Source organism: Rhinatrema bivittatum, chromosome 8 (assembly GCF_901001135.1).
Source record: "Rhinatrema bivittatum chromosome 8, aRhiBiv1.1, whole genome shotgun sequence".
NCBI lineage: Eukaryota > Metazoa > Chordata > Amphibia > Gymnophiona > Rhinatrematidae > Rhinatrema > Rhinatrema bivittatum.
The window spans coordinates 52,666,537-52,693,373 of NC_042622.1; the positions used below are offsets into that span (position 1 = coordinate 52,666,537).

The following is a 26,837-nucleotide window of genomic DNA, read 5'->3' on the forward strand; positions in this document are numbered from 1 at the left end:
CATTTGGCAAGGGGGGCCCCCCGATATGTTAATGCGTTCATTCTTAACTACAACCCCCCACCCTCCTGACCCCCCCAAGACTTACCAAAATTCCCTGGTGGTCCAGCAGGGGGTCCGGGAGTCATCTACTGCACTCACGCCATCAGCTGCCGGTATTCAAAATGGCGCCGATAGCCTTTGACCTTACTATGTCACAGGGGCTACCGGTGCTATTGGTCAGCCCCTGTCACATGGTAGGAGCAATGGATGGCCGGCACCATTTTGTGCTCCTACCATGTGACAGGGGCTGACCAATGGCACCGGTAGCCCCTGTGACATAGTAAGGTCAAAGGCTATCGGCGCCATTTTGAATACCGGCAGCTGATGGCGTGAGTGCAGTAGATGACTCCCGGACCCCCCGCTGGACCACCAGGGAGTTTTGGTAAGTCTTGGGGGGGAGTCAGGAGGGTGGGGGTTTGTTTAAATTCGCTCCTTTAGATGGCCGAATAATTCAGTGAAGATTAGTTGTATTCGTGGGGAATCTCGATACGTTTTGCTTCCCCACGAATACAACAAATATGGCCCTATACGTTGCGGATTACCAATACGTTGCAAACGAATGCACACCCCTAGATGGCAAACCACAGCATCCTATAAGAATATATATAAGGTAGCCTGTACCTTTCCCTGAGCCTTAAAGGGCAATTTGCCTAGCCTAAGTGCATATCACAATGTTCTGGGCCAGATATGTGCAGGATAGCAGTAGCCAAAAGTAGCTTAGCTCTTCAGGACTAATAATTGGCATCTGGGTATTCCAACAACTGTGTGCCAGGCCCTCGTAAGCAAGCTAAGGCTACTGGTATGTAGCAGGCTTCCAACCTTGAAGCAATACATAAGAGTTGCCATGCCGGTGTTAGCTGCAAAAACAGTACCTCGTGGTGTGATTGCAAATGTCCCTGCTGGCTCTGCAGTATGTACTTCATAGAAACCAATTTGAGAGCCCAGACACAGTTAATATGCTATGTCACCAACATGCACAACACACTGCTTCTGGTTGAGGTGAGTGAGGGTCAAGATAAACTGCGGCCGACAATCTGTATGATGCCTCACTAAACGGTCACATGTGATCATGCAGTACCAGCAGAGTGGACAGTTCAAGGTTGTCATTAACCAGTAAGATTTAAATATCTCCCAATGGGAGGTTAGGAACAGGGCCATTTTGAAAATGAACACGTTAAAAGTGTACAGTGCCTGCTCACACACCAAGCTTTGGGGCAGGTGCATTGCTTGCCCTCACAAGATTAGCAGGCCTCTTCAGCATGGCCCAAAAAAACCAGGCTCTGGGCCAATGGCCTGCAGATGTAACTCTACAAGGCACTTATCATGGCAGCAATGCTTTTCTTCCTCCCCCCCCCCCCCCCCCCCAGCCACCCCGCAAGCTCGTGCTGTTTGCCACAAACACATAGCCAGAGATGGAATATAGATAGAAGCGTCTCTCTTACCTATGAGCCAACCATCACCGTATAGGCCGTCCTCAGAATTTTCACACAGGCCTGATTGCCTAAGTATAAAGGAATCATGCACGGCACCTGGGTACTTGGTCACCACATCAAGGATGCACATTCAAGCATCACAGTCCACTTGCATGTTGATGGAGTGGAAGAGCTTTCTGTTGCAGTACATCTCCCTGTCACGGGGTAGAATAATGGCCATGTGAGTGTAGTTTATAGCTCCCAGAGCATTGGGAAAGTTTGCAAAGGCATAAAAGCCTCTCTTCAAGTCCATCAAGTCCTGCCTGATCCGAGGAAATGCTATATAGCGATTAACGCAGTCAGAGACTGCTCTGATGACCTGGTCCAGACAGCGGAAAAAGTGTTGTTTGGAAGGAGCCAGTTGCCATGAAATGCAGGGTGGCCAACAGTTTGGTGAAGCCAGGCACAGCGTGGGACCTTTGTGTGACTGGATCCAAATCCCCTCGGATTTCTTCATTTAATTATAGGATAGCCCGAAAGCTGAGCCGATAACTGCAAACCACATAGTCATCTGGTATGCCCAGCAAGGATGTTTGTGGAGGAAAGATGCGCTCCCTGTATCTCCTCTGCCATGGCCGCCTGTGTACCAGGTGCTACTCTGGGTACTGACTCTGCAGCTCATAGTTGCTTGAAAGTTATCCTCCCTGGAAGTAATGGGAACACTATGGAGTTGGCATTACCAGCCTCACGCAGAGGTAAATATATTTAGATGTGAGGGCTGCCAGAGGTGAATAAAAATGTGTTATATTTGGCTAAAAAGTTGTTTGTGGGCACGTTTATTTGTGAGTGGCGTGAAAGACATTAATGGAACATCTACGGTGGCTCTTGCACACCCTGAATATTTTTTTTCAGGCCATGGCAAATATTTTTTTTTTTCAATGACAATTGCTATTTGGGCTTCTTCCTCTATTTCTTATCCAAAAACCAAAAGGGATTTGAGTGAACCTGCACCATTGAAGTGACCATGGCGAATTATGGTTACATGGTGCAGCCAGGGAACAGTACTATATGTTCTTATGATAATATCCAGCTTGGATGGACTGTGAAGAGGTCCTAGCAGGCATCAACCTTGAGATAAGTCAACATTTGGCAGACAAATGCCATCATCCCAGTGGGTGGAAATATGTTTTGTTTTTCTCCAACTTTCTTTGTCCAATCCTATTTATGAGCGCATTCATTTATTTCTATTTTTATCATTTAATTTCAGTTAAGAATATGAAACAAGATAAACTAAACACCATTTCTGTGAGTGTCATATTATTGCCATAGACTATCACTGCAAAAACTACAAGTAACATAAATGTAAGAACAGCTAAATAATATATTTTGACTGCATACTTCTGGAGAGACTTTTTAATATATTTCTTGAAACAGCCCTGAGTTTAGAGATCAAAACATGTTATGTAGCTTATATACATTTTTTTCTTGAGATGTATTTCTCTGAGGTATCAGATCAATAAACTAGACTACTCTTTTGCCACTAATCCAGTCCAAAGTGAAGATATTTAAAGCAGCAATACTACCAATTTAAAAAATAATGATAATTTAGATAGTAGATAGAAGAAAGAAACTTATTAAGAGATTTCCTTTTTCTTCCTGGTATGAATTTTATTGGCAAATCAAAATATGAGGGAGGAATCAATAAATAAAATGAATTTAAACTGTTTAGATGTTTTACTTTAATACTTAAATTCACCTTATTTATTGACCCTCGCTCTTAACAATTTTAGGTCTGGCCTGATAGCTAAGGGTCCTACATGGAATAATAAAAGGCTTATGTCTAATGATGGGCTATATCTTTTCCATGGAAAATAAGATCCTAAGTGAAAGATTCAGATCATATTGTTGATAGGCATTTAAACTGGGGAGGGGAGGGGGGCGGCAAATGGGAGCCGATGGATTCAGACTGTCAACCCTGACAAAGAAATGAAGATTATGGGGACATTCACAACCATGAGGTAGGGAAGGTAAAGAGAGCAGGTATGACGCTAGACAAGATATAGAGAAGCCAAGGAGAAATAAATGGAAGGCCACATGAGAACAAATGCTCATAGTCTAAGCATTACCATTTCTGATCTGTAAACCTTCATGATACAGGAGGACCTGGGCATGTTGCCATCACAGAGATATGGTTCAATGAATCGCATGAATGGGATATAGTCATACCAGACTATAATCATTCTGTTTAGGAAGGATCAGGCTGGCAAAAAATGGAGGGTGGGGGGGGGTGGAATAACTTTTAATGTAAAATATATTGTTAACAACTAAATGCAGGGAGCTTATGGGAAGGGGGAGGCAATGTAGGCTGTATTGGAAAAGAGCAATGGCATTTCCATTTACACTGGGGTGGTTTACAGACCTAAGAACATAAGAACATGCCATACTGGGTCAGACAAAGGGTCCATCAAGCCCAGCATCCTGTTTCCAACAGTGGCCAATCCAGGCCATAAGAACCTGGCAAGTAACCAAAAACTAAGTCTGTTCCATGTTACCTTTGCTAGTAATAGCAGTGGCTATTTTCTAAGTCAACTTGATTAATAGGTAATGGACTTCTCCTCCAAGAACTTATCCAAACCTTTTTTTAAACACAGCTACACTAACTGCACTATCCACATCCCTGGCCTCAAATTCCATAGTTTAATTGTGCATTGAGTGAAAAAGAATTTTCTCCGATTAGTTTTAAATGTGCTACATGCTAACTTCATGGAGTGCCCCCTAGTCCTTCTATTATCCGAAAGAGTAAATAACAAATTCACATTTACCCATTCTAGACCTCTCATGATCTTAAAGACCTCTATCATATCCCCCCCTCAGCCGTCTCTTCTCCAAGCTGAACAGCCCTAACTTCTTTAGTCTTTCCTCATAGGGGAGCTGTTCCATCCCTTTTATCATTTTGGTCACACTTCTCTGTACCTTCTCCATCGCAACTATATCTTTCTTGAGATGTGTTGACCAGAATTGTACACAGTATCCAGGGTGCGGTCTCACCATGGAGCGATACAGAGGCATTATGACATCCTCCGTTTTATTCACCATTCCCTTCCTAACAATTTATCAGAATCCACTTGAAATTTAACTCCTCTGTATAATTTTGTGTCAACTGCAAATTGGATCACCTCACTCGTCATATTCCTTTCCAGATAATTTATAAATATATTGAAAGGCACACAAGATTTTTTCACCCTTGAGTATAGATTTCTTCACATTAATTCAGGGGTGGAAAAATTCCAGTTGCCTGGTCATCCATGTCAGTAAAATTTGATTCCTAATATCTGCAACCAAGCAAAGGAGAGGGATGCCACGGCAGCCTGTGGAGATCAGAAAATTATAATTCTCATCAGCAGATGAGAATGGGTTAAAAGGAGTGGAGGTTAGAGAGTGGGAAGCAAAGAAAATGAAAATAAAACCAGAAAAATGAACTGGAACTGGACAGAGATCTGGCTGAAAATATACAAAAAATGGGAAAGAAGGAAAAACTGGGGTCGATAGGAGATTTTTAACCTGCTAGATATGAGTTGGAGTATCCCGTCGGCAGATTTGGTTAGAAGTAGAGAGATCCTAGACTCCCTTCAAAGGACTAACCTTAGATAAATGGTGATAGAACCCATGAGCGAAGGAACAATTCTGAATCTGGGACTTATGAATGGGGACAGTGTCCCACGTTAGCACTGGTGACCATCAGGTAATATAGACTGATATTATAGGTGAGGCAGAGAGGAGACATACAAAGCTCAAGGTCCTGGATTTAAATAAATACCAACTTTGGTACAATGGAGAAGTAGCTTAATGAGGCACTGGCAGAGTGGGAGGAGGTGGGTGAAGTGGAGAAACAGTAGGCTAAACCTAAAGGAGCTACAGCAAGGATTGCAGATCTTTATATCAGGAAACAAGTAAGTGGCAAAGATATTTTTGAAAAGTAAGGACAAAAAAGAATAGCATTTAAGAAGTGCAAAGGATCACAAAAGGAACTCAGGAAAGAATATCTCGTTAAACCGAAAGAAGTGGAAAAAGAAGTCAGGCTGGCTAAATCTTGAGCAGAAGAAAAGGGAGCAATAGATGAGGCATCAAAACTTTGTTTTCTGAGAAAGAACAAAAGCACAAGGTTGTACTGTAAGATTAAAAGGAAATGAGAAGCAATGTATGGAGAGTGATGAGGGAAAAACAGAAATACTTAAGAAATACTTCTGTTCAATTTTCACTGAAGAAAGTGGAGTTGGAGAAAGATTGCTTATAGTTGCCAAGGGTACAAACAGGAATGGGGTAGATAAGACATCACAAAAGAGAGTTTGTGTGCAAGTAGCAAAACAAAAAGTGGACAAAGCCATGGAGCTGAATGAGATGCACCCTAGGATACTAAGAGAGGCTCTGGTGAGCCTGCTGAGGCACCTGTACCATTGATCTTTGGAGACGGGTATGGTGCTGTCCCTTTTCACAAGTGATAACAGAGAGGATGTGGGAACCTACAGGCCAGTGGTGGAAAAACTGATGGAGACTCTACTGAAGGAAAGGATAGTGGATTATTTACAGTACAATGAACTGCAGGATTCAAGGCAGTATGGCTTTTCCACAGGCAGATTATGTCAAACAAATCGCATTTGACTTCTTCAGTTGGGTGGCTAGAGAATTGGATCTAGGACAAGCAAGGCTTTTGATGCTGTCCTACCTAAGAGGCTCTTTAATAAACTGAGCAGCCTGCAGGTAGGTCCGAAGCTGATGGACTGGAGCAGAAATCAATTGAGTGAGAGACAGCAGATGGTAGTAGTAAATGGAATTCACTGTGAGGAGAGAAAGATAATTAGTAAAGTGCTCCAGGAATCACTCCTAGGGCCAGTTCTGTTAAATATCTTTGCAGAGAAGTTAGAATGAAAAGTTTGCCTTTTTGCAGATGACACAAGGCTCTCCAACAGAGTGGACACCCCTGAGGGAATAGACAGAATGAGAAATGATCAAAGAAAACTTAATGGGTATTCTTATATTTGGCAGTTAATCAAGATCAAAAAGTGTAGGGTTATGTACTTGGGGTACAGAAATCAGTAGGAGAAATATGCAATAGGTGGTGAAGAACTGATGTGCACTGATCAGGAGAGAGACCTTGAGGTGACAGTGTCTGATGATTTCAAGGTGGTAAGGCAGTGGCCAGAGTTATTTTTTTTTTATTATTTTTCATGTTTTTATATACCGACCTTCCTCAAAGATATCAAGTCGGTTAACAGTGCACCAAATACATCTCAATTGACAGTGCAATAAAATATGGCATAAAACAATAGAATTAATACATAAAACCATTAACATTTCATATTTCTCCATGTTCAGTTCTGGCGGCCGTATCTCAGAAAGGATATTGAGAGACTAGAGACAGTCCAGATTGAGAGACTAGAGACAATCCAGAAAAAGGCAACCAAAATGGTGTGGGGTTTGTACCAAAAGCCGTATGAGATGAGACTTAAGGACTTCCATATATATACTCTACAAGAGACACAAGACAGGGGCGATATAATACAGACATTTAAAAACATGAAAAGCATAAAAACTTAAGAATATAAGATATGTCATACTGGGTCAGACCAAGAGTCTATCAAGCCCAGTAACCTATTTCCAACAGTGGCCAATCCAAGTCATTAATGTACGAGAAGCCAAGCTTTTCAGTGGAAAGGAAGTTGTAGAACTAGGGGTAGACTACCAGAAAGAGTGGTGGATGCACGGAATGCCTTCCCGGAAGAGGTGATGAAGTCAAAAATAGTAACAGAATTTTGTGTGGGATAAACACAGGAGATCCTTAGTGGCAAGAGTATGGTAATGAAACACTGGGGCAGCCTGCACGGAGCAGCCAGGGCTGGAGAGAGCAGGAATTAGGCCTGTGCCAGCTAAGAAAAGTAGGCCCCTATGTATTTATTAATTTATTTTGAATTTTTCTATATTGGCGTTCATGTGGCAAAGACATATCACGTCGGTTTACATTGAAACAGTTGTTGAAAAATAGCATTACATGAAACAAGGGTTCTGGCAACTGGGATCCAAGGGTAATAACTGGGGATAAATACAATCTGATACTTTAACATTCAAGAATGTTCTAATGTGATACTTAATAAGTGAAATCGTTTTCTAAATTTCCCAAATCATTTTTATTTATTTAAGAAGGCTTTACGAGCTTTTTTGTTAGCAAATTCTTCAATTACAATTGAAATTTTTATTTATACATGTTAGAAATAGATATATTTAGCTTTTTTTAAACTTTTGCCCAACAAAAGTAGGCCCCTTGAACATTGTAGGCCCTAGCCAAATGGCCATGCTGACACCCCCTCTCTCCTGGAGTGGAAGCAGTAGTTATAGCCTAAAACAGTAGTGATATGACAGCATTGTGCTTCGTACAAGGCATAGGGTAACCTACATGGAATTGCAGTTACAACCCTAAAAGGCACACAGGGTGTTGGGACCCAAGTGGGAATTTCGATGTGTATGTACTCAGACTGGATAAACTGGCACTGAATAGACTAGAAGGGTCATTTCAGCCTTCATGCTGCTTCTGATTCCTCTAATTTCTTCATGACATTGTTGGAGCAGAATAGAATTCTAAACATATTCCTTCCCCCATTCAAAATAAAAGTCTGGCCCAGGAGTAGATGCACACCTGATAGGAATCTTGAGGGGAAAAAAAACAGGGCAAGGGACACTGAGTACAATTCCTGAATTCTCAATCATTTATCTTATTTCAGCATTTATACAGCATGCTACAGTATTAGTGTGCTTTACAACAAACTACAGACAGGCACAACACATGTGGACGGAAGAAATGTTAGTGATTTTAATAGGGTATCATTTTATACTTTCCAGTGTTCCTGCTTTTCAGGGTGCCAGCTTCCCTTAATTGCATCCTAATTTTCATGAAACAAATAAAGTCTTGATTTTTAAAACAAGTATTTTAGGAAGACTGGTTTTCTGCTATTGAATTGTTTTGTACTTATTTGATGTATTATGGAATTTTTCAGGATTTGTTTTATGTAGCTTATATTGTGATCCACCTTGAGATATATTTGAGCAGTGGAATATGACAAGAGGTCTCATCAGAACCTGCCTGTGTGTTGTCAGGTTAGGGAGGGGTGAAGTGAGAGTATAAAATCCCTGCTCCCACATGAAGCGGAGGGGTGGGGGTGTAGATAAAGGATTCCAACAGAGGGGGCTCCATAGGGCCTGACTCCCCAGGACAGGCTACCAAGAGGTTTGCATGAAGACTTCCAGGGTGGGATGGATATACATGAGATATAAGTATATCTCATGAAGACTCGGTATATGCAAATTGATCTCATGCATATTCCTTGTGGATAATCTGAAAATCCCACTGGCTCAGGTATCCCCAGGATAGGTTTGGGAAGCCCTGCCCTAAGGGCTTTGAAAACTGTGTGCACCCACCCCCGTTTCCTGTGCAGGAACCCTGGGACAACCATGGGGTCTTGTGTGGTCCGTGGCCCTCCCATTGTGCCCTTGCCCCCTCAGGACCAGAACCATCGAAGGCTACAGCAAAGTAAGTACTCTGGTAACCTCTCTTGCTCTTCCTTCTCCTCCCCACTCACAAGAAAACTCAAATTATGCACACAATGTGTGTTTGTGTGCCTGAAACCAGGATACCCAAGCTGAAACCTAATTTCTCAGTTGTGTATCTATCCATATTAGAGACACAAACTCCCTTCATTTTAGAGCTCTCCTGATAGGATTGTTAAACATTAGATTTCCATGTACTGATTGACTCTGCATCAACTCGGTATAGTGACTTTCACTTTAAGAGTGCCGGGGGAGGGGGGGGGGGAACGTCACATCTTGTTTTCTTTACACATTCCTGGATAATAAATGCAGTTTCTACATAAAGCCCGAGATAACTGATGTACACCTAATAACAGCTCCATTACATAGCGTCAGAACAAATGACTGCAGGCAGTTGGTCTTCTTGCTTTCATCTTTCTCCCCCGGGGCGCACTCAGACCTGTCAAACCAAGCTCTGCTTGGTGGCATCATGCAGAGATAACCTACTGCTTCTTTTTAGCATATTTTTGGATATTTATGTACAGTCTTTGAAAACTGCTAAAAAAGGCTAGGGAATAGGAGGCTGGCATTTGGCAACAGAGAAGCATTTCTCTAGGCACAGTTCTTCATAGTAGAGTCCCAAGTTCAACGACATTAAAAAGAAAAAGAAAGATCAATTTTGACAAATGATCTCAGTGATAAACTAAGAACAGGGTCGCGTGATGCAGTGAGAGTATGCAGACATGTTTCTGTGCTGCTCCAGTGCCTCACTCCCTTTATCTGCTGACATTGATTCCCCCGCCCCCCACCCCCCATTTGACTTCTCCCACTTCTTATCATCCCATTTCTTTTCTCAATTTTGATGTAAAGCTTTTAGCAAAGGTCATGGCAAATAGACTGGCAAAAGTTTTGCCTGGATTTATTGGTTCCGAGCAGACAGCTTTTGTGCTGGGTAGATACATTATTATGAAAATGCATAAAATTATTGCATCTTTAATTAGTAGCAAGCGCAACCATTTCTACTCCATGCTTTTGAGTTTGGATATTGAGGTGTTTGACAGGTTGGAACGGAGTTTTATTTTTAATAGCTTTGGACACTTTTGGAATTTCAGGATATTTTGTTCAGGTGATCACGATCCTCAAGCTTATGTGTCAGCTAAAGGTTGTTTGTCAGAGGAATTCTCTTTGCAGGAGGGGGACTAGGCAGGGCTGACCTCTGCCCTCTATGTTATTCATTCTTTCTTTAGAGCCCTTCTTATGTAAGATTCAAAATAATGGACATATTGTGGGAGTTCCCATAGGGGAAAGTTCCCGAGTGTGGCTGAATCGCGCAAATCTATGTCCGCTCTTTCGAAAGAAGTTGAAGCTTATGGGAGACTACCTGGTTTCAAATTAAATTTAGACAAGTGCGAAGTTCTTCCGACAGAACAGAATCTGAGATCACACTGGGATGGAAGCTTTCCAATATGGTGGGTCTCTGATTCTTTCACATATTTAAATAAATATTCAGGTATTACTTTGACTATTGTTCTGGCACAGTTAGGTAAGGTTAATTTTCAAAAGCTGCTTCAGCCTATACAGTCTATTCTTTATTTTTGGATGGGTAAAGACCCTTTGAATCTCTCGTATTGGTGGAATCAAATACATCTTGTGTGTACACATGAAAAGTATGTTGAAAATGAATATGATTAGGAAACACAAAACATTTTTGCATATCTAAGATGCTTACATTAAGTCATTGCTGCATCGAGCATTGAGTCTTGTTCCTAATGATTGTTAACTTGGATTATTTCATTTGTCTGCTTTTGGTGTTTGTTGGGACACTTAAGATGGGTGAGAGGGGAGTAAGGGAGTGGATTTCAGGGGGTGGAATGTCATGGTACACGTACACGAAAATAGAGGCACTGGGAAGGATCAACCAGTGTATCTCTTAAGTCCCCCAACTTAAGCGTCTGATACCAATTATGACATCACCATTCACTCAATTCCTTGGGCTATCCTTATTCTCACTAACACTCTTTAACGCCCAATCAATCTCGAAAAAAACACATTTAATCAACGACTATCTCCTGGACTCTCAACCGGATATATGTGCAATCACAGAAACCTGGTTGAAACCCACAGACCTAGCCCTTATCAATCAACTACCACTCCACCTCTATGATATTTATTCAATACCTACACCTAAAAAAAGAGGGGGGGGACGGACTCTGCTTAGCTGCAAAAAAAGAGCTGAGACTATCCCTACAGATTTCCATACATACCTCACGTCTGGAATTTGCCTCTTTAGCTCTAAACATCTCCAAATTTGTTTACTCTACGCTCTGCCTGGCCTCCTAGACTCGGATCCATCTCCACTCATTGAGCTCATTGCCAAACACATAAAAAATGACACCCCAGCAGTCATCCTGGGAGACTTTAACCTTCACATTGATGTGATCCCCCTAACCTCCAACTGCGAAATACTATTATCCTCATTCAAGGCTATGGCTTCTCACAAATCGTTAAAAGTCCCATGCACAAAACGGGGCACACTCTGGACCTTATATTCATAAATTCTGGCCTTACACCATCATCTCCACCTCTTTGCTCCCCTATCCCATGGTCAGACCATCTAATGATCTCAACAGATCTCTGTATCAAGGACATCCCTTTGTCAACAATCACCAAAACCACAATTCACTACAGGAACTCTTGCTCCTTGGAAGACCTTACCTCCCACCTTTCATCGGAACTCTCTAACCTTGACTTTTCCGACGCAGAAGCAGCCATTTCTACATGACATAGTATCACTAACAAGGTGGCAGAAAAACATTGCCCCTTAAAAACTAAAGAGCTTGACCCTTCCCGTAAAAACAAAAAACCATGGTTCACTCAAGAACTAAAAAACATCAAACTAAAACTGAGAAAAAAAGAACACGCAAGGCGAAAAAGACCATCTAACGCTACACTAAATGAGTTCAAAACCCTCATGCACAGTTACAGAAACAACATCCTTCGCACAAAGAGAGATTTCTATGCCCACAAAATTCACAATTTTTCCTTTGATGCCAAAGCACTGTTCTCATATGTCTCAGAGCTCACAAAACCCACCTCCCCAGTTATCCCTGATGATCAAGCTCAATCTAGATGCACTGAACTTGCACAATTCTTTGAAAACAAAATCCTTAAGCTAATAGCACCTCTAGCTACGTTTTATATAGAACCTCCTCCTCTCCTCTCTCCCCCCTTCAGCCAGAAACCAAACCTAGAATCCTTTGAACCCACTTCCACACTCGAAATTGAATTGATTCTCAAAAAGATGAAACCATCCAATCATCCGATCGATGCCATTCCTTCCAAACTACTACTCACCATCCCAAACATCATTGTGAAGCCCGTAACAGAGATCATCAACAGTTCGTTAACCCAAGGAGTAGTACCAGACACGCTGAAAACAGCCACCCTCAAACCTCTCCTCAAGAAACCCAACCTGAACCCAGCAGACCTGACCAATTTTCGCCCCATCGCCAATCTACTGTTTGTCGCCAAAATTATGGAGAGAATAGTTAATAAACAGCTATCAGAATTCCTAGAAGACCACAAGATTCTCACAACAGCCCAATTCGGATTCCGCAAATCCCTCAGTACAGAATCCCTCTTAATCTCATTGACAGACAGAGTCCTCTCCGGACTAGAGAAAAAGACCCCCTACCTCCTGGCACTGCTCAATATATCTGCAGCATTTGACACCGTAAAGCACTCGATCCTCATCACCCGGCTCTCAGACATAGGCATTTCTGGATCAGCCCTCAAATGGTTCAGATCATTCCTTAACAACAGGACACACAAGGTTAGAATAAGCAACAAGGATTCTCACCCGGTCAAGTCCACTCTCGGAGTCCCTCAAGGATCCTCCCTTTCACCAACCCTGTTTAACATCTATCTTCTCCCCCTATGTCATCTGCTCCCAAGTCTAAAGATCACACACTTTATATACGCCGATGACGTCCAGATCTTGTTGCAGATTACTGAATCTTTATCCAACACCATCAACTTCTGGAACAATTGTCTACAGTCCATAAATTCCCTCCTCACTAGCCTCAACTTAGTTCTCAATACTTAAAAAATGTAACTTATGCTGATAAACTTGGATGACAACCTTCAGGCTGCCAACAATCTAATCACACCGCTGAGGATCCTCCCCACATACGTTAGAGAGACCTTGGTGTCACCATCGACAATAGGCTGAATCTCAAACAATTTGTCAAAAACACAACGAAAGAATGCTTTCACAAGCTTCACATATTGAAAAAGCTGAAACCTTTCCTCCATTTTCAGGACTTTAGAACAGTCCTCCAAACAATTCTTTTCTCAAAAATCGATTATTGCAACTCTCTGCTAATTGGCCTCCCAGCTATCACAACCAAACCACTACAAATGTTGCAAAACTCGGCTGCCAGGATTCTAACTAACTCTAGTAGAGGAGAACACATCACACCTATTCTAAAAAACCTTCACTGGCTCCCTATTAAATCTAGAATCATCTTCAAAGTACTAACTATAACCCACAAGACCATTCATTCCCAAACTTCACTAGATCTAAGCGACCCACTTCGTCTCCACGCATCACTGAGACCTATCAGAACCAGCTACTTAGGTACCTTATATGCACCTCCAGCCAAGTTACTGCTAAAGAAACGAGCATTCTCGACTGCCAGCCCCTCTCTCTGGAATGCCCTCCCCACGGACCTTCGTCTAGAAACCTGTAGTCGAACATTCAAAAAGAAGCTCAAAACTTGGCTTTTTACAAAAGCCTTCACTTAAAGGTCTCTCCCTTTGGGATTGATTCACGCATTTCTTACCCCATTACACCAGATGTCTGATGCCGTATACATACATTTCCTGTTAGCTGTACTTTAATTTGCACTCATGCTTATTAGGTCGGTCGTAACTCCGAGTTTGTTGTCCGCTATTTGTTATTTATAATAATTTCATAATTTTAAATTTTAAATTTTGTTGACTTATTTTTGTTATTTGTAATATTTTAAATTTTAAGTCTTCCTCAGCTTTATCTATAAGTTCGCATGAAGTTAGCCCTGTTATTTGCACCCTCTTACTCAATGTAATTTCTTGTTTCTTAATTTTCCTGTTCGATGTAATTTTTCTAATTTTTTTCTCTAATTTTTCTAATTTTCTTGTTTGATGTAATTTCCAACTTTGGTTCTATGTAAACCAACGTGTTATGTACCCGTACATGAACATCGGTATATAAAAGCTCTTAAATAAATAAAAAAATAAATAAATCTCCGCATATGCTTTGTTAATTTTGTTGAATACTTGCGTGGGTTTTTGTACCTGGCTGTTGAAATTTAATAAACATATTCAAACATAAACTAAGAATAGCACCTATTCTTGTTCATATTTGCCCTCCTAATTTTCCTTCATAGGTTTTTTTTCTTATTTTTTTCTGGTTCTGGAAGAGGAAGGGTTTTCCAACTACAGGCAGTGATCATACCTATCAACTTTTGAGTTACTCTCACTATGAGATTCTTGGGAGGAGGAGGCTATGTTAATTCCTTTCTTCCATCCCTATCCCCCCCCCCCCCCACCCCATAGAACTATCTTGGTGGCTCTGGCCTGATTTTCTGTCTTCGTTTTTCTTTGTTTTCTCATTATCTGCCCTTGCCTCTATTCTTTTTTTTTTTTAGTTAGTTTTGGGGGGTTTTTTGTCTCTCTTTGGCTTTCTTCTTCTTTTCTGTATCAATTCATTTTACATTCATTATTTGCCTCTTTCCTGCAGCAGTTGGATATTTTGATATTTTTTATTTATTCTCTCTATCCCCTTTCTCCAGCTTCTTTCCTTGTTTTTCTTTCTCCTTTCTCCTCTTTCTCTCCTTTTTCTCCTGCATGCTCTTCTCCATTAAAAAACCTGTACATACTAAATTATCTCTCTGGATTTCATCTCCCCCATCCCATTCCAGAGTCCTCCCTCTCTTACTCCCCCATTCTTAATCCTCTTCCTCTCCTCTTCCATCTCTGGTTTCTGTCCCTCTCCCTCTCCTGGCTCCTATCTCCCATTCCATTACCCTCCCTCTTTCTCACCCTCCTTTACATCAACAATTGTGTCCTTATATCTATGATCCTCTGTCTTTTTCTCTCTGTCTTATTGTAGATCCTTTCTACCTCTCTTCCTTGCTTTCTCCTTTAATTCACCCTTCTCCAGCTTGTTGTTCTCCAACTCTTGCTCTTTCCACCCTTAATCACTCTTCTTTTTCCTTCCCCTTGTTTATCCCTCTTCTCCCATCCCTCCTGCTCATTCCCACCTTTTCTCTCCCCTGGCTCTCCAATTCGCAGCAGGAGGTGAGGAAGCACTGGCAGGCTAAGAGATGCTTCCTCCTGGATCCTGCCGCCACAAGGGTCACAATGGTCCCCAGTACTAGCTCCTTAAAAATACAAACCAACATTGCAAGAAAGAAAGGCAGTTACAATAGAGGGGGGAAAGAGAGCAACCTCCCCATGGTGAAGCCTGTTTTGAAGGGCCTAGGTGTCTTGAGTTTCTTCCTAGAGACTTGGAGTTGGGTCTCCAAACCCAGAGGTTTCAGGTGAAACCCAGACAGTTGCTAGGTATGATGGTGATGGATTCTTTAACTTCACTCCTGGGGCTCTTCATAATCTCTATCGGTTTAATACAGATTTCTAGTAGCCTTTTTGAAAGAAACTAGATTTTCTGCAGGTTGTCTTATTTTTAGTTTGGATACAAGAAGAAGGTATGGTATACGGTTAATCTTATCCAAAAATTCCAAAGACTCATAAAAGCAATTTTTATGTTTTCAAAAAAAGGCAAAAATTGCCTATTATAATATCCAAATAGAAAATGCTAACGGTCCCCAACAGAAGAATTATCCAAAAATGTTATACATCACATCTCAAGATGGTGCCATCTTGAGATGTGATGAGGATCTGACATAATATATTGAAAAATAAGGATGCTGCTCACCACAGAGCTTTTTATGACATTGATAATACCAAAAATTCAATGCACAGGACTGGCAACTCTTCAAGCACTAGCAAGACCATTCTCACATACAGGGGGCCCTGAATACTAAACTGCACACACAACTTTCTATGTTGAAGTATTTGAGCAAATTCATGAAACATATTTTTTCCTATATATTAATTTATGTTACTTTATTTTCTTGTCTTTGTGCATTCTTTTTATTTTTGGGGTTTCTTCAATTTATAAAATCTGAGAAGAAATTTAGAGTAGGAGGGGGAGAAGACAGAACATCAAAGCAAGCAAGACCTAGAAAAGAAATACTACCTGACAGGGGCTCCCCTAGACTGTGCAGGCTTCAGTATGACTGTGATAGTTGTCTCTGTTTCATTTAAGGGGGCATCGGCATCATATTCAGGCATCGATGGGGCTGCAGTAAAAAAGAAAAAATGATACAGAAATTCTTTGAAGGATGGGGAAACAAAATGATGACTACAGCCTGTTTCCACCCATCAATCTTATAGTCTGAGTTCCCATATGGCACCAACATCAGTTTTGACTTGCAGCTTCTCTTGATATTCCAGAATTAAGCCACCAATAGAGCTCTTCCAATATACTTTCATCCTTACCTGACAGGCCCGGTTCTAATCTGGTGAGGTGATCAGTCTCAGAATAGATTAGGCTGTTGTAACTTTTAGAAGCAGAAAAAAATATTTGTAGGTAATTTAGAGTCTGATATTCAAAATGGCACTCAGTGAGCTAAGTGGAGCTGCTGAATATCCGGTTGCCACTTACCTACCTATCCCCCTCATTTATCAGAATGTGCTAAGGCAGTTCTGCATGCGATAGCACCATATCGTATGGTGCGATGCAAATCTGAAAAAGAGGAGGAGTTAGGGGTGGGCTTACAAAGCCCTATTGCATGGCTTTAATGTTGATTTTAGCTTTTTTTTTTGTGCAATTCTTTTTTTTTTGTGCAGTGTTCTCTCAACCTAGCTTGATGTTACCCAGGTACAGAGTCCATCAAGCTAGGTTGAGAGAACATTGCACAAATGTCATCTTTGGGTGAGTTTCCTCACTCCGAGGGTCATCAAATGTTCAAAAAAGATCACTGTTCTGTTCGTACGTCTCACATTGAATGTCAAAGTGGCCCCTAACCCCCTACACTAATACCTAAACCTCATCTCGAGTTACTAGGTGGACCTCCCATAGAGATATAAATACGTATCTAGGGTAATGACATCATGGCTAGTCTCTCTCTCTCACTCAGTCTCTCTCTCCTGAGGTCTCTGATAACTAGATGGTCACTCTGGGAACTTCAATCTGCAAAAAACATCACAACAGGTGATAAAGCAAACTATCACACTGCTGAAAAAGCCATGTGATAGGGCTTCACAAAATGGTAAACCCATTCCCCCTCTTTTTCAGATTTGCATTACACCATAGGATATGGTGCTGTTAAAGGCATTTTTGCATGCGATAAGCCCTTAGCGCATTTTGATAAATGAGGGGGTATGTGACTTAGCAGGCTATGTTTTTAGCCAGACAAGTCAGGGGCAGGGAGTGGCAGATCGAAGAGGAGTCAAGTTGGCTGGATAAATTAACCTGCTAATTTGATATTCAGAGTTTGCCATCTGATTTATCTGTCTGGTCAGGCCAAAGGGCCATCCTAAAGTTAGGCACTGGTACATAACCAGCTAACTTTAAGATAGTTGGGTACATTCAGCAGCGTGACTGCGCCACTGAAAATACAGCACTAGTTAGCTGGTTATGTATCACCGGCTAACTAGCAGAGACACATGGCAGCTAAATATGGATCTCTTAAATGTCAACTAAAAACAAAATCTCATTAAGGCTTCTGTTTTGCATGCAAATTTGTATTCAGTCCCTAGCTAGGCATTTTTGTTCAAAGTATTTTATTAAAGCTCCTGCTACTTTATGAAGGCCTTGAGGTGTCGTGCACAGGAGCAGCACCATAACATGACAGTGGGCTCCCTACTCTTTCCCTCTCTTACCCTTCCTTCCTTCCTAGCGTTCCTTCACTCTCCTGGCTCAGATGGTAATCCAAGCCTTATTGCAAATGAAATCTGAATGGAGCTTATGGAGAATGCCAGGAATTTGGGGCAGGTTTATTGGGAGGCCATGGCCCGCAAACCTTTAGTGCTGTGCTGTCTGCTAAATGATCACCTCTGGCCACACCCACCAAGACAGGTGCAATTAACTTATGTTCACAACTATTAATGAGCAGTATTATATTGTCAGTAAATGTCAGTTTTGTATCATTCATCACAGCTGGGGTGGGTTTCCTGAGTCAAGGAATGGTGTTCTGAAAGGAATAACTTTAGCATGGGAGTTCCTTTAAAGGAGCAGGGAATAACCACTCCATGCATATCCCTTGCTCATCATGGAGCTTACTTAGGGAAAGTGGGGAGCAGGACCCAGCTCGCTGGTACTTATGGAACTCTAGCTTGGAAACAAGGCGGAGGTCCGTTGAACAAATTCTCCCCCCCAACATGGATAAAGCCTAGCTTAGTTCATAGCAGCAAGGGAGACAAGACATGATAGCCTAGCTTGTTTTTCATTAGAGGTACATCTAACACAACAGTAGGGCATAGGCCTAAGTACAGCAATTAATTGTTTTTGTTTTCCAGATTCTTTTGGTATTTCCAGCCTAAACATGAATGCTTATTTCTCTAACCAGGATCTCATCTCAGAGTGAGAAGTGTTTTTTTTTTTTTTTTGTGGTGGGGGGAGAGTTGAGAACAGTTATGTTAGGTCATATCACCCTAGCTCTGGGCAGTGCTTGGCCTATACAAGTATCAAACTACTACAGGCAAGGTACGAATATAAAAAAATAGAGTGGAGTCAGGAGTGGAGATTTTTAGAAACAATTGGTTAACTTCTGCAAAATACAAAACCCATGCCGCATCTGTGCATGTGATACCTGAAATTTTAGTTGCTATCCTAGTAGTGATAGGAGGTCCAAAGCCCTTCACTGTGCTGGCTTTGATTGTGAAGGAATAAGTTGTTCCTGGGTACAACCCTACAAAAAGGTGATGGGTTTCATTCCTCAGCTTGAAGACTCTTCCCTTCTGGCTGGATAGATCTGCGCTGGGGTCCAAGGAACCAACAGCCTTATAGGTAATCTGCAGGGAAGATCATAAGGAATTTGTGTACTCTGTGGTTGTTATTTTAATTGACATAACACAGCAAAAGGAAAGTTTGCATCTTCTGGATAGTGAAAGAAAATAGGCATAAATAAATGCTATGGAAGTCTTAAAAAAAAACCACTAAGAATTTCATATTTAATGGGCCAGCAAGGAGCAAAAATATCCTGGTACAGTTACACAGATAACTTTAGCTGAATTTTCAAGCTTGCCGTTGATGAATATACTCGGGTGAAGTTATCTAGGTAAGCTTATGTAGATAATTTTAAACCTAACATGAACACAGCTGATAATGTAAAAAGAAAAATCCATTCAGGCAAGCAGGCCTGATCCTCTGCCTCCCCCCACTTCCCCACAATATAATTTAAAAAATGTCAAGGCATAGCACCTTTTACTAGCTCCCAACCCCCCCCCCCCCAAAAAAAAAAAAAAAAAAATCTTAAAATGTCATGGGCCATAGTGGCCCGAAGCCACTGCAGATATTTAAATAAAAGGACTGGCTCTGGGCTTCCTCTTGCTCCACCTTCCTGCCAAATCCAGAAGCCACAATCAGAGCAACACAGAATGCTCGGAGGATGGTAAGATTCTAATGCCTCCTGGCTTGGCATTGAGATCTTTGGGTGGGTCAAAAATGTCAGGGTAGGGGTTCTGTCTGAGTGGCATGGGAAGGTGGGGTAGGGAGAAGGAGAGGGCCTAGAGCCACTGTTTTATTTAAATATCTGAGGAGGGGCCTCAGCCTCCTATGACCTGCAACATTTTTAAAAATTGTGGTTGTTTAGGGAAAGGGGCGAAATTGGGCACTATGCCGTAACATTTTTTTAAATTATTTTGGTGGTGTGGGATCTGGCCAGGATGGCCAGAAGTTTTTTGTTTTTTTTTAAACTTATCCAACTATATTGAGAATATAAACATACCCAGATAACTGTACACCCACTCTCCACCATCATCGGATTTAGCCAGTTAAACCTATCAGAGTAGAACTGAATATCGGTGCTACCTAACCACATTTAAGCTCCACCCCCTCAACAGCCATGCCACCTCTTTTTTTATCTAGGTAAGTTTTAGCTGGGAAACAATTTACTCAGACAAAACACTTACCTATTCAGTGAGGCAGGAAATTCAAAATTTAAGAGTTTGTCCGGCTAAGTCTAAACTTACTTAGACAAACCCCTTAGAATACTGACCTCTAAATAAACACTTTTTTATGATAAGAGAAATCAAGGAATAAACTAAGATTTGCATATTAATGGTTGACAAACAAGTTGTATGAGATACCTTTATATCCAAATGGACTAACACAGTAACCTCAATTCTTGGCGTATGTAAAAAAAAAAATATCTATCTATCTATCGATCGATAGATAGATAGATAGATAGATAGAGGTATATATTCATCTCAATTATTACTTCCTCTTCTTCTTCATCAGCTGGCACCCTATTTTAGAGCAGCCTCAATTTTCCTATTTTGTGATCTGGCAAACATGGTGAAGGCAAGACCTTGAGGGTATGCCTTTGGGCTTATGACTAAGATGCCTTTATGATGTCTTCAGGGTGATGCCCATAATGAAAACTTCATGCACCTTTCCTGGATAATCCCCCCCTCCTCTCTTGTACTTTGTACTTGGCCATATCTTGCTGTGCTCTTTAGTGACTGCTGAGGTGGTAAGCCATAGCTTTCAATTAGACAGCATCTCAATTCTTAGTAACGCTCCCATATCAGCGTTTACCCAATCCTCTACTGGAGGCACAACTAGTCAGTAAGGTTTTCAGGATGGGTGATAGATTTCAATACATTGGAGACACATCTCCTATACCTTAAAAGGCATCTTTCAGTTCTAAAGAGACCCACAGAAAACTATGAGTCACTCTTTCTGCATCTATTATGTAAAAAAATACCATTTACTTTTTGTTGTCTTGTGGGTGGTCCATTATAACAGCTGCAAATTATTTTAGATAGTTCATTTAGCAGTTAAACTTTGAAATAAAGATTAATAAATACATTGTAGGTGGTGTCTTTTTATTGAACTAAACTAATACACTTGTGACTAGATTATGAGAACCGTGCTCCTTTCAGATCAATGCAGAAAGAACTTCCAATAATGCTGCCTGTAAACACAAGCAAATTGCAAACTGCATTAAAGTGGTGGGAAGGTGATGTTTTTGACAGTTGGACAGAATCAGAGATATCGTGCCTTTTTATACAGATTTTCATTTTATTCTTGATGATACTACTACTGCACAGTACATGCTCTTATTTAGTGACAACCAATACTATGAATTCATGCAAATTGGTGGAGTACTCTGTTGATTCTTATTAGAATTACAAGATGGCAAAAATCTAGAGGGCAATTTTCAGAAGCCATTTACCCAGGCGTTGATTTCTTTTTTACTTACAATCTTGTATTCCACACTCTTCCAGAAATGATCTGTCTAGGGCAGATCACATAATTACATACATAATAAATTGCAATCAAAATACAAAAAAAGCAGTAAAATCAATAAAACAAAATACAAATTAAAACCAAATGCTTTTCAAAATAACATGGCCTTTACCTGACGTCTACACTCCTTCATGCTGCCTTCATTTCTTAAGTGCACAAGAAGCTTGTTCTACAATGTTGGAGCAACAAAGTGTTATGTTTTAACTTGGTTTGTGGGCCCTTGGGTCGTGGAGAGAGCTGACTCCACCCACAGGGAGGAGCCCTCTCCACTATAGGCAGGGTCTCAGTAGTGATGGACACAGGAGTCAGAGAATATTTATTATACAGCAAAGAGAAACCCGAGGAGCGGATTGTAAACTCAGTCCTGGAATTAGAAGACCTGGGATGGATTCTCCGGTAGTGGTCCGCAAAGTGGGGTAACCCAGGAATCCTTGCTTCTTGATAATCTTGTGTGTGGTAGCTCCGGTAGTGATCTGTCATGCGGGGTAGGCCAGAGGCAGATGACAGTATCTGATACAAGATAGCGTAAATCCAGTAGTGGTCCACAAGGCGGGGTAACCCGGAAAGTACTTGCTTCACTTAGAGCTTGTCCGTTGTAGCTCTGGTAGTGGTCCACAGCACGAAGTAAGCCAGAGATAGATGTTGGCAATTGGCACAAGACAGTGTGGATCTGGTAGTGGTCCGCAGAGCGGGGTAACCTGAGGATCGCACACAGCAGGCTAGATAAGGTAATGAAGAGTAGGTCTTGTACTCACAATGCAGTAGAGAATACATAGTAGCAGCAGCAGCGGAGATCCGATGCAGGAGAACTCTCGTAGCTGAAGAAGATGAGACAGGCAGGAGAGGTTCTCTGAGGAGTGGATAGCCCTGAGTGCAGCAAGGCCCCCGAGGAGCGGATACCTGAGTCACTCAGCTAGGAATGCCGGTACAGCGATGCGAAGCGTCTCAGAGAAAGGAATAGCAAGATGGAATCCTTGCTAACTCGTAGGTAGGAAAGTCCAGTTAGCTTAAATATACGTAGGCAGTGACGTCATGCGGAGGGGACGCCCCAGAGGTTCCTGCCATTACATGCACAAGAAGGAGGCAGGCGCACGCGTGCGTGCCCTAGATCACTCCAGGTTCAAGATGGTGACCGGCATCACCATCCTGGGAACGCCAAAGAGGTCGGCGTGCAGAGGCAGAGACGGCCATGTTAGCCAGAATCGTGGCTACTGGGCAAAATGAGGTGAGCAGCAAAGGTTGCAGCTGTCTGCAACTGATAGACACAACAGTACTCCCCTTCTTAAGGCCCCTCCCAGGGAGTTTCAGCTTCCTTGGGTGAGTTAAGTGGAAATGATGTAACATGTCTTTGTCAAGGATGTTGATGGCAGGTTCCCAGCTGTTTTCATCAGGGCTGTATCCTTCCCATGAAATTAAATACTCCCAATGCTTTCCTCTCTTATGCACATCCAAGAGGTCATCTACTTTGTATGCAATGTCCTCTTCAGCATCCGGAGGCTGTGGATCTGGAGTCTTGCGAGAGAATTCAGAGAGGATGAGAGGTTTCAGCAGTGAAATGTGGAAAGTGTTGTGTATCTTCATGGATGATGGTAACTTTAGGCTGTATGTCAGAGGACCTAGGCAGCGAAGGACAGAGAAGGGTTCAATGTAGCGTGGAGCGAATCTAACTGAAGGTAATTTGAGGTGAAGGTACTTGGTACTGAGCCAAACCTTGTCTCCTGGCTCAAACTGAGGTGCTGCTCTGTGATGAGCATCGATTTGCTTTTTGGCCCATTGTCCTGCTTTGTGTAGAAGGTCCTTAGTTTGAGTCCAGAGTTGGTGAATCTCAGCTGTAGCCTGAGCCGCTGGTGATGTACCTGTCAAAGGTATAGGAAGTGGTGGTAATAGTTGATGACCATAAACAATCTGGAATGGAGTGGATCCAGTGGCAGAAGCAGGATGAGAGTTCAGGGCAAATTCAGCCCAGAGTAAATGTTCTGTCCAATCACTCTGCCTAGTGTTGACATAGGCACGAATGAACTGTTTGAGAGTCCGATTCATTTTTTCTGTTTGCCCATTTGATTGGGAGTGATACGCTGATGTCAGGTCTAATGCAATGTCAAATTTATGACACAGTGCCCTCCAGAACCTGGCGGTGAATTGAACAACTCTGTCAGAGAAGATGTGCTTAGGCATTCCTTGCAGGCGGAATATGTGTCATATGAACAGTTTGGCGAGTTCTGGGGCAGATGGTAGTCCAGGTAAGGCCACAAAGTGTGCCATTTTTGAGAAGCGGTCCACTGTGACCCATGTCGTATTGTTCCCGCTTGAAGGTGGCAAATCTACAACGAAGTCGGTCGCGATGTGCGTAGGAGACCCCAAGGGCGACCGGCAGGAGGCTTTTGTCTGGCGCAAGTAGCGCAGGATTCAACGTATGCTTGGATGTCCTTTTTCATTGACGGCCACCAATAAAAGCGTTGAAGGGTGGCAAGCATACAGGCCTGTCCAGGATGACCGGCTAACCAGGAGTCATGAGCCCAGTTCAGGAGTTTCTTCTGAAGATTTTGAGGAACTACTGTTTTACCCACTGGAACAGAATGGGTAGCAGCTAGAACTATCTTCTCTGGGTTGATGATGTGACAGGGTGCGTCAGGGACATTTTCAGGTGTGAAGAAGCTTGAGAGAGCATCTGCTCAGATGTTTTTATCAGCAGGACGTTATTTGAGCAAGAAATTGAATCGGTTGAAGAATAAACACCACCGAGCTTGGCGATGTTTAAGTCTCTGTGCATGACGTAAATATTCCAAGTTTTTATGATCAGTGAACACTGTTATCTGGTGTTGAGCACCTTCTAACCAGGGACACCATTCCTCGAAAGCAAGCTTGATATCGAGCAATTATTTGTCGCCGATGCCATAATTTCTCTCGGCTGGTGAGAAGCATCTTGAAAAAACTGAGCAGGGATGAAGCATATGCGTATCACTGTGCTGATTGAGCACGGCCCCTATGCCGACATCTGAGGTGTCAACTTCCACGATGAATGACCGAAGAGGGTCAGGATGACGTAGGCAGGGTTTCTTGAGGAATGCCTCTTTAAGGCACAATCAATGTTTGCTGGCATAAGGGGCTTAAAGAGACAACCTGTAGCAATTCCCTGGCATGATACAGAAGGTAGAGGACCTCAGCAACATTTGTGCAGAGAACAGGTACGAAGAAGAGCACTGTCCATATAAGCAGCTGGAAACCAAAGAGTCTAAGTGAACTAAGTAGGGCAGAAACCTATCTGGCCTTATGGGAGTGTTCTTTCTGTAAAACAGAAGGTCATTCAAAGGAAGAATGTCCTTGGCTTGATGACCTGGAGTGCGAATGCAAGTTAGCAGAACAACATGAGAAGGAGCAAAGAATGGGAACAGAGCACCAGAATGTTAATGACATGTGGAAAATCACTTGGGAGCACAGGTAGGCAAAACTCTAAGCTGAAATTTTGTGGGTGTCCCATGTGCACAACTTAAGGACTTTATAATCCAGGTGGGACTGGAGAGGGTCTCTATCCAAGCCTTGGTAGATTCCAGCTATAGCAAAACACTTATTTGCTAGGGCTTACTATGTCAAGGTCAAATCAACTATAAATAAGTAGAGATATTGACATGTATTCATGGGGATCAACAGAAGTGTTCAGCCTCTTATGTTCTCTTTGTGACTGCCACACGACAAACTGTGTTAGAAGTGACTGTCCATCCTGAGCTTCCGTAGTCCTGGGTCGAGATTATCCACATTTTGCAATATTATGGAAACAACTAATTGGTGTTGGGGACAGTACAGCCGAAGGGGGGAGGCACTTGAGACAGAGTCATGATTTGACCCGGGCAAGTCTGGATGCTTGACCTGATAAGGCCAAGCTGAGGGGGAGGGTATGTGATAGAATGTACTGACAACTCCCTCATTCTATCTTTAGAAGCCTGGCTCAGGGTTTTAACCCAGTCATCCTTAAGGCAGAATGCCACAAAGGATTCTGGGTGAAGTTCAGTTCCCTTCACCCTACTATAAAAACCCAGGCCTAGAAAGCTTGGGGAGGCCCCAGGGAGCTGGTAGGACCTCACAATACACTTGGACAGAATACGTTTCTGATAGTTGTTGCCTAATGTAAAGTGAGCTACTATTTTGTTTTCTGTGTCTTTGAAGCACTATAAATAAATACTTGCACCAGAATTAATTTGATTCAGCCTTATTGTGTTCCTGAGCTATTCTTGAGGCCATAGCAGGCCCAAATACACTACAGTGGCTTAAAAGTAAGGATTGAATGTTACTCCAAATTGGAGTCTTGGCATTAAGAGTCAAAATTGGAAAATTAGCACCATCATAATTAATCTGTTGACTGGCCTTTAATTGAGGCATTTTTCCAAACCAAATAATCTTTGTTTTTTTGACATTCGGAAGTAAACTATTAACTGCAAGCCATGATTTCATCTTATTCATATATTGATAGAATTCAGCCTGTGATATTTCATTTTATTTTCTACTAGGTATGTATAAATGAATGTCATCAGCAAACAAAAAGTGCTTTACCCCTAAGAATTGAAACAGTTGACCTAAAGGTTCAAATAAAGAATGGACAGTGCAGAGGATAAGGCAAAACCTTGAGGCATCCCAGTTGACAACTTTTGCCAGGAAGAAACTTTCTGGCCAATCTGTATATGTTGTTTTCTATTCTTCATAAAGGAACTGAACTACTTCAAGACCATTCCACCAATGTGGTATAATCTGGAAAGTAAGATACTGTGTACAATGGTGTCAAAATGTGCTGAAGTAACGAGTTGGACAAAGATTCCTGTGTCACCATGCTGAAGTCTACATAACAAAGTGTCCATCTTTGAAAGCAGCAGCAGCAACTCTGTGTTATGAGCAACTTACTACTATAGTACTTACATGGAGTTTCTTTAAATTTGAAGATCAAATTTTTCAAAAAATTAAAGCCATACCAATGGGATCTCCTTTGGCCCCATTGGTTGCATATTTGTATATGGGTGAATTTGAAAAGAAGAATATTTATAGATCACAATATACTCAAAACATCATCTTATGGAAACGATTCATAGATGATTTTTTTTTTCATTTGGTCAGGTTCTGAAACTCTTTTACACAAATTCTTTAATTGGATTAACACATTGGGTAACAATCTTAAATTTGTTTTCACACATAAACAGAATGACATCCCATTTTTGGAATCATTATTAGCAAATCTTCACATC

At 41.8% G+C, this 26,837-nt stretch overlaps 1 protein-coding gene across 6 annotated transcripts in view; it reads right to left on the reverse strand.

Moving 5' to 3' along the window:
* The window catches only part of PTPRT (protein tyrosine phosphatase receptor type T), a 1,509,925-nt gene that overhangs the window by 284,866 nt on the left and 1,198,222 nt on the right, over positions 1–26,837 (reverse strand). For all 6 annotated transcript variants that reach the window (XM_029612345.1, XM_029612346.1, XM_029612344.1 and 3 more), the window contains exons 10-11: positions 18,947–19,148; positions 16,330–16,432 (exon numbers count right to left, since the gene is read on the reverse strand). In XM_029612345.1, the coding sequence (XP_029468205.1) occupies positions 16,330–16,432; positions 18,947–19,148 (305 nt within the window). The remainder of the gene's footprint in view (positions 1–16,329; positions 16,433–18,946; positions 19,149–26,837) is intronic.